We start from the raw sequence: 12771 nt of genomic DNA, 5'->3' as shown, positions 1-12771 counted from the left end.
TGCACCAAAAACTCTTGTCGACTTTAATAGACATTTTCAGGGTGCAAGGAATTGCAGGATCCAGCGCCGTGTCTTTAAAAATCCCCCCTGGTGGCTGTACAACGTATCCTTCTGAATACGCGAACTGGGCTTTCCCTGAGCAGAGGTTACTGGCACAGTCACACCATGAATCGCTTTGAGAGAAGTTCTCCCACCAGGCTCAGGGGCCGCTGAAGGGCCCCCTGCATAATTAGAGGGTGATTGGAAAATGAAGCGCGCAGCGTTTTGTAGATTTGCAAGGGTGTTGCTGAGTTACAAGGATAAATTTTGTTTACTTTGGAGGGTCAGCTTTAGTCCTCATACGTGTGTGTGTGTGTGTGTGTGTGTGTGTGAGAGAGAGAGAGAGAGAGAAATAAACACACTTGTCTTCTGTGGTAGGTTGGTCTTGGATGGGAGCAAAAGGGTGTAAGCTCTGAGATATTTCGTAGAGCACTTGTTAGTGCAGTATCTAAGCAATTAATATGAGGATCAGGCCGTAAATTACTGGGTAAAGCAACTGGAGCAAAGAGTATTAATGTGTCACCTAGCTTTGGAGAGGCCATTGGGTTACCACCCATCGGAGTTTTCCCAGATAATCCTACTCCAATGCTTGCAGGACATTCATAGCTCCTCAAACAACTTCTGGGACCTTTTAAACGCAGTCATCTTGCGCTGTGGGACCATGTCGTGATGAAGCTTTAATGCAGCATGATGCTATCTTCCATGGTAGAGGCAGGCACACAGGATTGGGGATCAGGAAATCGTGAGTTGTTCTTATATTGGCTCTGCCACTGACTCAATCTGTGACCCTGAGCAAGTCACCTTGCTTCTCTTGGCCTTGGTTTTCCCCAGTGATAAAATGGGGATGATAATACTTTGTAGGGTGGTGGTAGCTTGATGAATTAGCTAATATCTGAACATGGAATCCGAATGGTTTTAAGCCAGTGCAGCTCTGCTGAGATTGGGCAAAGATGAACTTCTGCTGAATGATTTTTGCAACCAAAAACGTTTATTTTTCCAGCCCCGGGGAGACTCTATGAGGTGAAGCTGGTGGCATTCAATAAGCACGAAGATGGCTACGCGGCTGTATGGAAGGGCAAAACGGAAAAGGCACCCGTGACCGCAGTAGGTAAGAAATACTTCATAGGGCAGTTCCTAACTATTTCACCCGCGACCTTCTGCCTGCATGCTCTTCTCTCTTCTGCTCTGCCAATGGTTCTAAGAGAGGGAACGGGGTAAAGATACGGAGGCAGACGTTTAGGAACCAAAGACAGGAGTTGTGATCTAGCACTGGTGTCCAACATAGTCATTCCCAGTTGAGAATGAGCGGGGCCATCCGAATTTTTAGAGCCACCAAAAAGTGTTCCTTGAGAGCTGGCTGGAGTGCTCAACACATTACGGGATCAACCTTAATTGTTCATAGTAAAGCATCTTGGAGGGGGTGGAAATGTCCCCATTCTCTAGTACTACGATTGGGTGCCACTGAATTCAGATGGCCTTTACCCCCCCCCCCCCCCCAACATCCCCCACCCCCTTTCTGAGTAGGGTGACCAAGACAGCAAGTGTGAAAAATCAGAACGGGGTGGAGGATAATAGGACCCTATATAAGAAAAAGACCCAAAGATCGGGACATCTGGTCACCCTATTTCTGAGAAACATTGGGGGAGCTGTGTTGGAGATGCAAGATACACCTCTACTCTGATATAACGCGACCCGGGGCACTAGGGTAATACAGATAAATAATAATACAGACATATGCATCGTTTCCCTTCGTGGTGAAATTAGGCTATGATTGTGATTCTCAAAGCGTATTCTATCTGTTCATGGTTAAGGCGAAGATTTTGTCACGGATATTTTTAGTAAAAGCTATGGACAGGGCATGGGTAATAAAGAAAAATTCATGGAAGCCATGACCTGACTCTGACTTTTACTAAAAATCCCTGTGACAAAATGGGGATCTGTGGGTGCCCACAGCGGGGCAGCTGCGCAGGGGCTAGGAGTTCGGGGGTCCCCACCGCAGGTTGGGTGTCAGAGCTCCAGGTCATGGCTGGGAGATGCTAGGGCCCCCACCACCGGCAGCAGCTGGGGGCTGCGGGGTACCCCTGCCGCCCGCAGCTCCAGGGGTCCCACACCAGCTGCAGTGGCCGAGAGCTTGGGGGTTCCCCTGCCGCCCACACCCACAATGGCTGGGAGTTCAGGGGTTCCCCTGCTGCCCCCGAGGGCCGGGAGCTCCGGGGGCCGCCAGAGGCGGCCGGGGTACACTGCAGCTCCCCACCGCCGCAGGCTGAAGTCACGGAGGTCGCTGGAAGTCACGGATTCTGTGACTTCTGTGACCTCCATGACTAAATCGTGGTACTTATGTTGCCCAGTACCATTGTATCTGAGCACCTGGCAATCTTTAATTGATTTATCCTCGCGCACCCTGGGAGGCAGGGCAGTTATCCCCATTGCACAGATGGGGAACTGAGGCAGAGAGTAACTAAGTGACTTGCCCAAGGTCAAATAGGAAGCCTGTGTCAGAATAGAGAATTGAGCCCAGGCTAGTGCTCTAACCACTGGGCCCATCCTCCTCTCGATTCTCCAGCAGTGACTGCTCTGCTCTCTCCCATGCCACTTACACTTGTGTATTTCTTTCTTCTTCCTTCATGTACCATAGACCCTCCAGTTCAGAAGGGCCCCCCACTGCCCCCAGCCCAGGTCTATGCAGAGTCCAACAGTTCGACCTCGATTTGGCTCAGGTGGAAGAAACCAGACTTCACGACGGTCAAGATCGTCAATTACACCGTGCGGTTCAGCCCTTGGGGACTGAAAAACGCCTCTCTTGTCACTTACTACACCAGGTAAGAGTGTCGCGCAACAGGCCGAGCGACCCAACGGCTTCCTTGTTGGAAAGAAAACAAGCATGCGGGAGAAATACGTGGGAAACCTCGCGGCTGGGTGGTTTAGTAGACCCTGCGCCTTTCTACGTCCAGGGCGCATGTGACTCTGACTTGTATCCATTTGTTCAATTCTAAATCAGGGCTGGGCAAAAAGTGGCTCCTGGAGAATGGTCAATATATGAAACACAGAGATGGGGCTTAGGAGAAAGCAGGCATTTTTCCATCTTGATTTGTAGGGGTCAGGCTGCACTGCATGCTGGGATCTGTAGTTCCCATGTCTTTATATTAAGGATAAAGCCAGTTGCAGTATTGTCAGCCCCAAATATTCAAAGATCATGACTCATCAGGCTCCCCAAAATGGGGTTTTGGTTTAAAAATCATGACATTTAAAAATTATATATATAATAAATTTGGGGTGGCTCGTATATTTGTCTTCTGGGTTTTGAGGCTTTAGCGGCATCACGTTTTCAAGCTTTTCTCTGCAAGAAAATCATAAATAAATGAACAGCCATGAAGGCTAGAAACATACGTGATTCTCACGTAATCCCATGACTCCTGGAGCTTGGACTTTAAGAAACATATGAAAGATAGTGAGACTTGTGATAGACTTGTGAGAGGTGGGAGCACTGCCGCTTTGATCCGCTCCATTGCACCCACATATTTTCTGGCCCACGGGCTCCTGGTAAGTTGCTGAGGTGTCCGGCGATGGGACCCCGGCCTGCGTTAATCTGCCCTGTGTGTCTGCGTTCTTTGGCAGTTCTGATGAAGGTATTCTCATCAGCGGATTGAAACCTTACACTAAGTATGAGTTTGCAGTCCAGTCTAACGGAGTTGGGATTGACGGACCGTTCGGCAGCGTGGTGGAGAGGTTCACCCTTCCTGACCGTAAGTACCGCAACGCGGTGAAAATGAATCCCCAAACTCACGGAGCTCTCCCTGATTGGAGGAAGGCCAGTCTCACCTCCTGTGCCTTGCCCACTAGTGGATGTAAATCTCTGAAGACCGTTTTCAGCTGCCAGTTCTGTCGTTCCCTCTGCGCACTTACTCAGCAGATGTAACGTATTTGTACGATGAAATGCTTGGGCATCCGGCTCGCTGTCACTTGTCGGCCCTCAGTTCTCTTCTGCATCAGTGGAGGCTGAGAGCCATTTGAAAGCCCCAGAGCCATCCCAAAGCCCGCTGACGAGATGCTGCCACTGGAGTTGGCTTTGTAAGCACAGAGGAATGGAAGCAGAACTCGAGAAGAGCAATTGATACGAATCAGGGCAAATATGTTTATTTCAGATTTGAGTTTTCTTTTGTTTGGGAGAGGGAGGTGGATTTTCTCTGAGAAATCCTGCTTTCTAGTGAGGAATTGAGCTGCCCTGGGGGTTGCTTTGAGCGATGGGTCCTGGCTAATGCTGACAGATGTTGTCAAAATGGGTCGTTGAGCCCAGCATGGTGGTGTAGAGACAGTGGCAGGAGTTGACAGTGGCTGAGAGCACTGCTAGCTCTGGTAAGTCAGGGAATAACCTCTCTTGTCCAATAGCAACCTCCAGTGGCTGTTTTGGGAGTGGAGTTAACCGACTTTGGAGGGTGGGTCCCATCTAGCTGTGGTGATAAGAGAGCTTTGCGGGCGGGGGAATTAAAAACCAGAAGGGGGCAGGGAGCTCGGAGGATCCCTTGCCCAAAGATAAGAAAAGTTTTGGTGTATTTTAATGCTGTATCTCTTACTGAGCTGGGCAGCTACACCCGTGTTTTCCTGCTACTCCTTAGCTCGCTGGCCAAGACAGACAGACTCCCCATTGTTTGTGCTGCAGAGAGCACACCCTTCCATTCAGCTCCAAAGTCAACAATGAGCAGCCCTGTTTGTGCACCATTTGCATCCACCAAAGTAGGCTCGTGTCTGCCTGGTGCGTGCAGATCGCTCCGGTGCGTATCCAGCCACCCAACTCCCATCTGCAAATGCAGCTTTGGCACGTGCCCGCTTTGGGGGGCACCAAATTGGAGGCGTGGCCCAAAGAGCTGAGCTTTCGCCATTTCCCCTTTGGTTCCTGTTGCACGTTTGGGGCAGTCGTCATATCCTTTGTCTCTTCAGGGCCGTCGACGCCACCGTCCGACCTCAGGCTGCATCCAATCAACCCGTACGCCGTGCAGGTGCATTGGTGTCCTCCAGTCGAACCCAACGGCATCATCGTGGAGTATGTCATCCTGTACAATGCAAACAACACTCAGCCCGACGACATGTGGACTCTGCTGAGGAAAGAAGGTGAGCTCCAGGAGTAGCTCAGGAGTGTGTCCATTGGGCCAGCTCCAGAGCGGAGGTGCGTCGACTTCGATCCTAGTTGGGCAGTAATAAATGTCAGTTCAGAATCCCCCCATTTGCCTTGCCCTCGCTGCTTTCTGACGGGAGTCATGCGTCTCTGCTGTCCGGCCTCTAACCACTGATAACAGAGAAGTCTAATGAGCTGGGGGACAGAGAACGTCGAGGAAAGGCGGCGCTAGCCTGCAATACAATTAACAATAGAGGCAGCAGAGGAGACCCACAGCTGAGCGCAGAGCATGGGCACTGAGAAGAGACGTGGGGGAGAGGTGGTGTGTTTGGAAGCAGGTGGGTTCTCTTGCCTCTTTAGCAAGGCTCTTGGGTGCTCTTCGTGTCCTGGCCGCAGAGAGACAAGCTGCTCTCGCTAGGCAGTGAAAGAACTTTGTGTTGACGGAGCGTCAAGGCGGTGGCTCAGAGATAAGAAAGGAGGAACGCGGGTGGGTCGGGGGTTGAAAGAAAACGCTGCATGTTTGCAGCTGCTCAGAAGCTAGCCCTGTGAGCTAGAGCCTGTGAGCACATCGGCCACCTGAGATCATCCCGGAGGCCCTCTGCAAAGCCAGGCCGCTCCTGTGTGTGGCGGTTTTCACCTGCTAGAGAACGGTGTCAGGGTGAAGCTGCTGGCTGGGGAGGTGAAGCCCATGCCAGTGAGCGGAAATGCTACGTGGAAGATGCAGCGAGAAGTTAAGAGCTCAGCTGGTCGTTTCTTGCAGTTTATTCACCCATTGCCCTGAAGGAGAGCTGAGCTTTTGAATGAGAAGACAGAAGGATACGAAATCGACAGGGCACACATTAAATGGGTTAAAACCTGCCTAACCGCTAGGTCTCCAAATGTAACTGCAAATGGGGAATCAGCTTCCAGCGGGTGTATTTCTAGTGGACTTCCGCAGCGATCAGTTCTTGGCCCTACGCTGTTTAACATTTTTATCAGTGACCTGGAAGAAAAGATAAACTCACTACTGACAAGGTGTAGAGATGACAAACAGCTTGGGGGAGGGGTAAATAAGCAAGAGTGATCTGGATTGCTCGGTGAGCTGGGCGCAAGCAAACGATATGCCTTTCAGTACGGCCAAACACAGAATGAGATACCTAGGCCCAAAGAATGTAGCCTGCTTCCAGGATGGGGGACTCAAGCCTGGGAAGCAGTGACTCTGGAAAGGACTTGGGTAATCAGCTGAACACAGTGGCCAAAAGGGCTAATGCGATCCTTGATGCACAAAGAGGGAAATCTCAGCAGGAATAGGGAGGTGATATGACCTCAGGAGTGGCACTGGTGCAACCATTTTGGAAATACTGCGGCCAGTTCTGCATTCTGACAAATGGGAGAGGGTCAGGGAAGAGCCACGAGAACGATGAAAGGATTAGATAGCGATTGACACGTGGAGCTCAATCTATTTAGCTTGACAAAGAGAAGGTTGAGGGGTGACTTGACCCCGGCTGGTGAGTACCTACCTGGGGAACAGAAATGTGATGAAAGAACAATAGCCAATGGCTGGAAGTTGAAGCAAAACAAATTCAGACGGGAAAGAAGGTGCACATTTTTCATCGTGATGGTAATTAACTTACCAAGGGATGTGGTGCATTCTCAATCGCTGGCCACTTGTAAAACTAGATCGGGAATGTAGGACTGGGACAGGGGGTTGGGATGCAAGAGGGGGTGCGGAGTGCGGGAGGGGGCTCGGCAGGGGGTTGGAGTGCTGGAGGGGTGCAGCAGGGGGCTCAAGGCAGGGGGTTAGGGGGCTCAGGGCAGAGGGTTGGGGTGCTGCTTGCAGGAGGAGTTCAGGGTGCGGGCTCTGGCCCGGCTGCTCCAGGATGGCCCTGCACCGCTCCTGAAAGTGGCCGGCATGTCCGGCAGTGGCTCCTGGGGGTGGGGTGGGGCAGGCGGCTCTGCCGTGTGCTGCCCTCACCTGTGGGTACCACCCCCAAAGCTTCCATTGGCCGCGGTTCCCTATTCTCGGCCAATGGGAGCTGCGGGGGGCGGCGCCTGCAGGCGAGGGCAGCGCATGGAGCCCTCTGCCCCTTCCTCCCCCAGGGGCCGCAGGGACATGGTGCCGGCCGCTTCCGGGAGTGGCGCGGGGCCAGGGCAGGCAGGGAGCCTGCCTTAGCCCCGCTGCGCCACGAGGCTGGCAATCCTGCAGGCTAGATTGAAAGCCGTGATGGGCCGGATCCGGACCACGGGCCATAATTTGCCCTCTTCTGGACTAGATGAACACAATGGTCTTTTGGCCTTGGAATCTATGAATCTATGAAAACGGAAAGGGTCAGAAATCTCTGGGGATGGATGGAGCTGAACTGTGGAGGCTGGTGGTTGACGATTTCGAAATGGATGTTAATTAGGAATTAACGTTAGCACGTAGCGGATTGGGACCGGATCCTGCTAACAGTTCAGCATGTAGAGAGCTCGACTCATTAGGGTACTCCCACTGGTCCAATGGGATTGCCCATTGGGCTCCATCCATGGTAGCACAGGGGGGAGGTCTAGGGGTATGGCCAAGGAATGACATAAATGTCAAGATTTTCAGGCCTGAAGGGACCAGCGGATCGACCTCCTGCATATTACAGGCCAGAGAATTCCATCCTGCGTCCAGCCCAGAACTTAGGAGCATGAGGCAGTGCAGCTCCAGGAGAGGCTTTGGTGAGATTACTCACATGAGTAAAGTTTCACACATGCAGGGTCAGGCTGCTAGCGAGCATATTATGTTAGCTAAACCATAACTGTCCTGGGATACAAAAGGCACCTATTTATGTTACGTGGCTCGCAGACTCTGCTAGCTAAGAGAATGAAACAAAGTCCTGCAACCCCCCAGATAGCATCTAAACTAAACATTAAACCTTCTCACCTGCTTTTGAACAGGAAATATTTTCAGCACCGAGGTGCGTGGCTTGGAGAGCAACACCAGGTATTACTTCAAGATGGGAGCAAAGACCATTGTAGGATCTGGGCCGTACTCGAACGTAAAGGACGTGCACACGCTTCGCGAGAAGCTGTCAGGTAGCCCGGTTTTTACTCCCCCAGGAAGCATGCCCTGGTCTCGAGGAGTCACTCCGAGCATTGAGTCACGCTCCATAACTGCCCTTAGTTAGTAGTGTCGTTTTGTTTTGTGTTTAAGCGAATGCATGAAACTGCCTGATCCCGCCGCGTGATACACAGAATGTGAATGTGTTTAAACCAATGCAGGGGATCGAGCCAAATTCAGCGTGTGCGCAGCTCTGTGGCAGTTGCCGATCCGTATCTCGGGGCAAGGATTTGGCTCTCATTCCCCACCTTGCAGCGGTCGTATTAGTTCATGCAGTATTAAGGCAGCTGAATTTTAGACAGGTGCCAGGTTGCTTTTATCTGCTTCAACGGTCACTGCCAAGTACTTTTTATAATTGTGTGTTGTCTGCGTATCTCTGTGTGTGCGTGTGTTAGATATGGGCTCAACTTGGGGCCAGTCCTCCCACGCCCCCTGGGCTTTAGGGAACACTAGCTCTGGATCAGTGATCGGGGCCATTTTATATCTACGCACCCGAAGTTGGTGCTTTTCTGAATGCACCGGACGCTCTGCGTCCTCTTCCCGGTAGGGCTTGAGACGCTGACTCGACTCTGTCCTTCGCCTACTAGATGTTCTGGATGTCCACTCGGTCACCGGGATCATCGTGGGAGTCTGCTTAGGTCTCCTCTGCATACTCTTCTGTATGTGTGCCAGTTTCCGCAGCAGCAAGCAGAGGTATGCATTGCATTACCCGGACAGCCAGGAGAACAAAGCACTGATGGGGAGCAGCACAGAAAACCCTGTCAGATTCTTTCCCACACTGAGCTGGGCTGTGTTGTCGAACAATGGAATTTAAGGCAGTTAAAGATGCAGCCCATAAGAATAATCCACGGCTTTCAATATAGAATTCCTTCTCTGTCACGTTGTTTTGAGGGGTGTGCCCGCCCAGGAGCGCTCTTTAATGAATGCAGGCTGGTTGGCTGGTTTGTATGCTGCTGCGGTAGCTTTTCTGTAATCTGCATTGTTAGAGTAATTGTTTTTGCACCAAAATAGAATGCTAATTGCCCTATCAAAGAACATTATCTTTTCTTCATCTCGGTGTATGCACAACACGGCTCCGATGCGTTTGAGTGCCAGGCTGATCGTTCTAAGCATGCTCTGAACAGCTTTGTGAGCTTCCAGCAGGGGAGACTGTTAGAGGATTCCCTTTCTTCCTGATGTAATGGAGTGGGTTGGCATGATCGGGGCCAGATCCTCATTCGGGGCATATTGGCCGAGTCCTGTTGATCTGACCTGGGTGTCAGAACCTGCCCTGTAAGTGCTTATAAAGGAAATCATTTGAAGCTCAACTTTTGACGTAAGCCGTAGTTTTAGAGAGAGGCATTGTGAGCGGGTGGATTGAGCACAGGGCTGGGACCTAGGAGCTCCCGAAGTCTCATCCAGGCTCTGCCACTAACCCACCCCCATCACGTAACCTCCCTCTGTCACCTGTAAAACGGGGATGATTAAACTCATCTGCGTCACGTGGGGTGTGATAAGCATGAGGGAGAGTAAATCCGTGTCCTTGTCTCTCGCTCCCGTTATGGGGCACTAAGCACCAGCCGTTGTGATCTGCTGGGCAGGGGGCGGGTTGTAGAATCTGCACACTGTGCTTGTTACAGAGCACGGGCTCGGGGTGTATTGGCCATATGTGGTGAGCACAGGGGCCTTAACACTGATCCCTACGCCCAGCAGAGCAGTTCCAGTCCTGTTGATAACAGCCCAAGCAGAGAGGGGCAGTTTGGTCCAGCATCTGCCATTGTTCATGAGTTGGGAGCTGACACCCCTTGAGCTCCGATTGGCTGGACAGGGGAGCGCAGGGCTGTTTGCCCTCCGAGGTGGAAACCTTTGTTTGTTTTCCCACCCCCTGCAGGGAGGCTCTGCCAGGCCTGGATTCTCAAGCAGCCGGGAATCACAGCTCCTGTCACCGGGGCAGGCAGGGACCGCCCAGGCCCAGCGCCAAGTCTGATTCTCATGAGCTGGAGTCCCTCATGTCCCCGCTCGCTGAAGAGGTTCCCTTGCCCCTGATGGACATCACGGAGCTGACGGAAGTGCACAGCCTCATCCACACCAGCCTTCCGGATGACGGCATCCACGGGATAAGAAAGGTATTGCCGGTGCGACTGCTCACCACCCCCTTGCTCAGATAACCCTCTTAACCTGGAGCGGCACCAAGGAACCAAGCTATTGTGTGCAGAGTCTGGGTCTGATTTTCCCCTCTGGCTCTGGAAAGTGCTGGCCTGAATGGATCATTCCACGGCCGGCACCATGCTAGCAAGGGGGGTTCCTGTATCAGCTGATGCTGAGTATCCCTCACTACAGAGTATTATCAAGTGTATTTTCCTCTAATATGGTTATCCTGAGCTATTTCCCCCCAACACACTGGTTTTCATGTCCAGCCACGGTAAGAATTCCCCAGTTCCTACAGCGAGTCCATGTCATCACCAGTGCCAGAAGAGGATATACCCTGGTGATGCTTTGGGGGTTCACCCAGACCAGTAAGGGGGGGTGTCACCACCTGCCCTGTAGCCCTGGGTGCTTTTGTGCTGTTCAGCTTTGGCTCTGAGCCCTGCCACCAGCATCCTGCTCACAGCACCATGGCCTCACCCTGGCCTCCACCAGCCTGGTTCCTCCTTACAGGGCGACACCAACAGCCCTTTCAGTCCTGAGTCCCCCCCAAACTGTCTCCCCTGCAGCAACTCTTGCCTTCCAGGCTAATAGGACCCAGCTCTCAAAGGCTTGAAGGATGCTGTACCCCATCGTCCCTCTGTGATGGTTACCCCCAAGTCTTTCAGCAGGTCCTGATATCCTCAAAATTAATCTTTGGTTTCAAAGCCAGGAAGCTGTCCTGGGGGCTCAGCTCTCTGTGTCCTCCAGGGAGCTGACACCATGCTAATTTTTGCAGTCTCCTGGGATTTTGCAATGCAAATGAAAGACTCATTGTTCTTGGCACACCTGGCTTGATTTGCCATTGAGTCCAAGAGGTGCTGGCCATTCTCCTTTGTCTGGAAAAAAAACCCTTTTTTGCTTCCTTGGTTTGTTTACAGATTCCAAAAGAGAGAGTATCCATAATGTCACATACAGTGTTGTTACGTACATTTCATAATGATTGGAGTGGCCAATGTGGTGTTAGTTTTCCATTGATATATTACAAGCCACCTTCTAAAGGCGAGAGTCTCACAGCTGAGTCCGCTGACCTCCCGTGACATTGACCCAGGGATGCTGCTGTAGCTTCAAGGCAGGAGTAGATTCCTTGGCTGCAATGATCCCATTTTGGGGAAGGATGGAATAGTGGATGGATCTCTATAGTTATGGATTCGTGACCTGTTGCTTCTGCCTCAGTCCAGCTCCACCTCATCTCCAGGGAGCACAGCTCTGTGCTGTAGAGTAGAGAGGTTCTGCTCCCAGCAGAACTGCATTGGTTCTGCTCCATCCAGGTCCTTCGTGCCCAAAATAGAGGCAGGGCAGGGTTTGTTACTGTGGCCTCTGTATTCAATACAAATGTCCTAGTGGCCTTCACTGCTGGAGAGACAAGGGAAAAGGTCTCACCCTCTACTTAGCACCAATATGAATTCATTAGGACCAAACCACGATCATCCTATAGAATTTAATAGGGGTGAGACGAAACAGAGTTCTGTAGAAAACGAATAGGGATTTTTAGAAATTAAACCTATAGCATTTAAAAGAGACTTAATATCCTTTCTTTAGCTTTTCTCGTCCTGTGGAATTCTATAGGAGGGATATAATTCTCCATTACATTCTATACGACGGTTAAAAAAATGCCTTATAGAAAGGTCTTCCTTATCTAATTTTGGACTTTCCCATAAGGATTCTGCTGAAAGCCAGACCTTACTGTAGTTGACGGTCAGCCATGCAAATTCTGCAGAGTGATTCCCCTTCTTCAAAGGCAGAGTTGTGCTGGGGGTTTTAGCTGCCTGGCATGTCTATGGGCCTGTGGCAATATCATTACAGATGCTGATGTTTGCTAAATCCCCTATGCTTTGGCTCCAGGCTTCCTCAAAGTTTGATGGTATTCTGGACCAGGGCTTGGGTTTGGACCAGTCCTTGTATTGATAGGACTGATCCAAAGCCCATTGAAGTCAGTAGAAAGACTCCCATTGGCTTCATCAGAATTTGAATCAGGTCCTGTGTTAGCTCCTTGAGCCCTGCTGTAGAGCATGTGTGTCCGTCAAAAGGCCCCACAATAGCATGTTGCGATTCTCCGAAGGAGAACTTCCTCCAGCCTTTCGGTAAGAAAGATGATGGTGGACTCTACCTTGTTGTCTGTCCGGTCATAACTCTGGTTCAGTTGCAAGCCTGGTGCAATTTAATGACCATGACCAAGAAACTTGACTTTCCACTTAAGACAAGTAATTGTACAAGGATCTTGTGGCAATCAGTAAGTCAAAAGAGAGACGCTTTAGCTCAAGCCAATGTTATGGACATGATGCATGAATGATGAGGTGAAATTCTAGGGACTGTATTATGCAGGAGTTGGGACTGGATGATCATAATGATCCATTCTGGCCTTTGAATCCATTGATCTAGGAGAGAAGGTTGA

General features: G+C 51.0%; 1 protein-coding gene across 1 annotated transcript in view; it reads left to right on the top strand.

Annotated features, from left to right (window-relative positions):
• Window positions 1–12771, top strand: part of IGDCC4 (immunoglobulin superfamily DCC subclass member 4) — a 119822-nt gene that overhangs the window by 85078 nt on the left and 21973 nt on the right. The window contains exons 12-18 of the mRNA XM_029910756.1: window positions 1040–1147; window positions 2675–2858; window positions 3655–3782; window positions 4975–5145; window positions 8051–8188; window positions 8801–8906; window positions 10084–10318. Coding sequence (XP_029766616.1) covers window positions 1040–1147; window positions 2675–2858; window positions 3655–3782; window positions 4975–5145; window positions 8051–8188; window positions 8801–8906; window positions 10084–10318 — 1070 coding nt within the window. The remainder of the gene's footprint in view (window positions 1–1039; window positions 1148–2674; window positions 2859–3654; window positions 3783–4974; window positions 5146–8050; window positions 8189–8800; window positions 8907–10083; window positions 10319–12771) is intronic.

The sequence above is a fragment of the Terrapene carolina genome, unplaced genomic scaffold (genome assembly GCF_002925995.2).
Source record: "Terrapene carolina triunguis isolate 2854851 unplaced genomic scaffold, T_m_triunguis-2.0 Scaffold67, whole genome shotgun sequence".
NCBI lineage: Eukaryota > Metazoa > Chordata > Testudines > Emydidae > Terrapene > Terrapene triunguis.
This window is presented reverse-complemented; position numbering and strand designations above follow the sequence as displayed.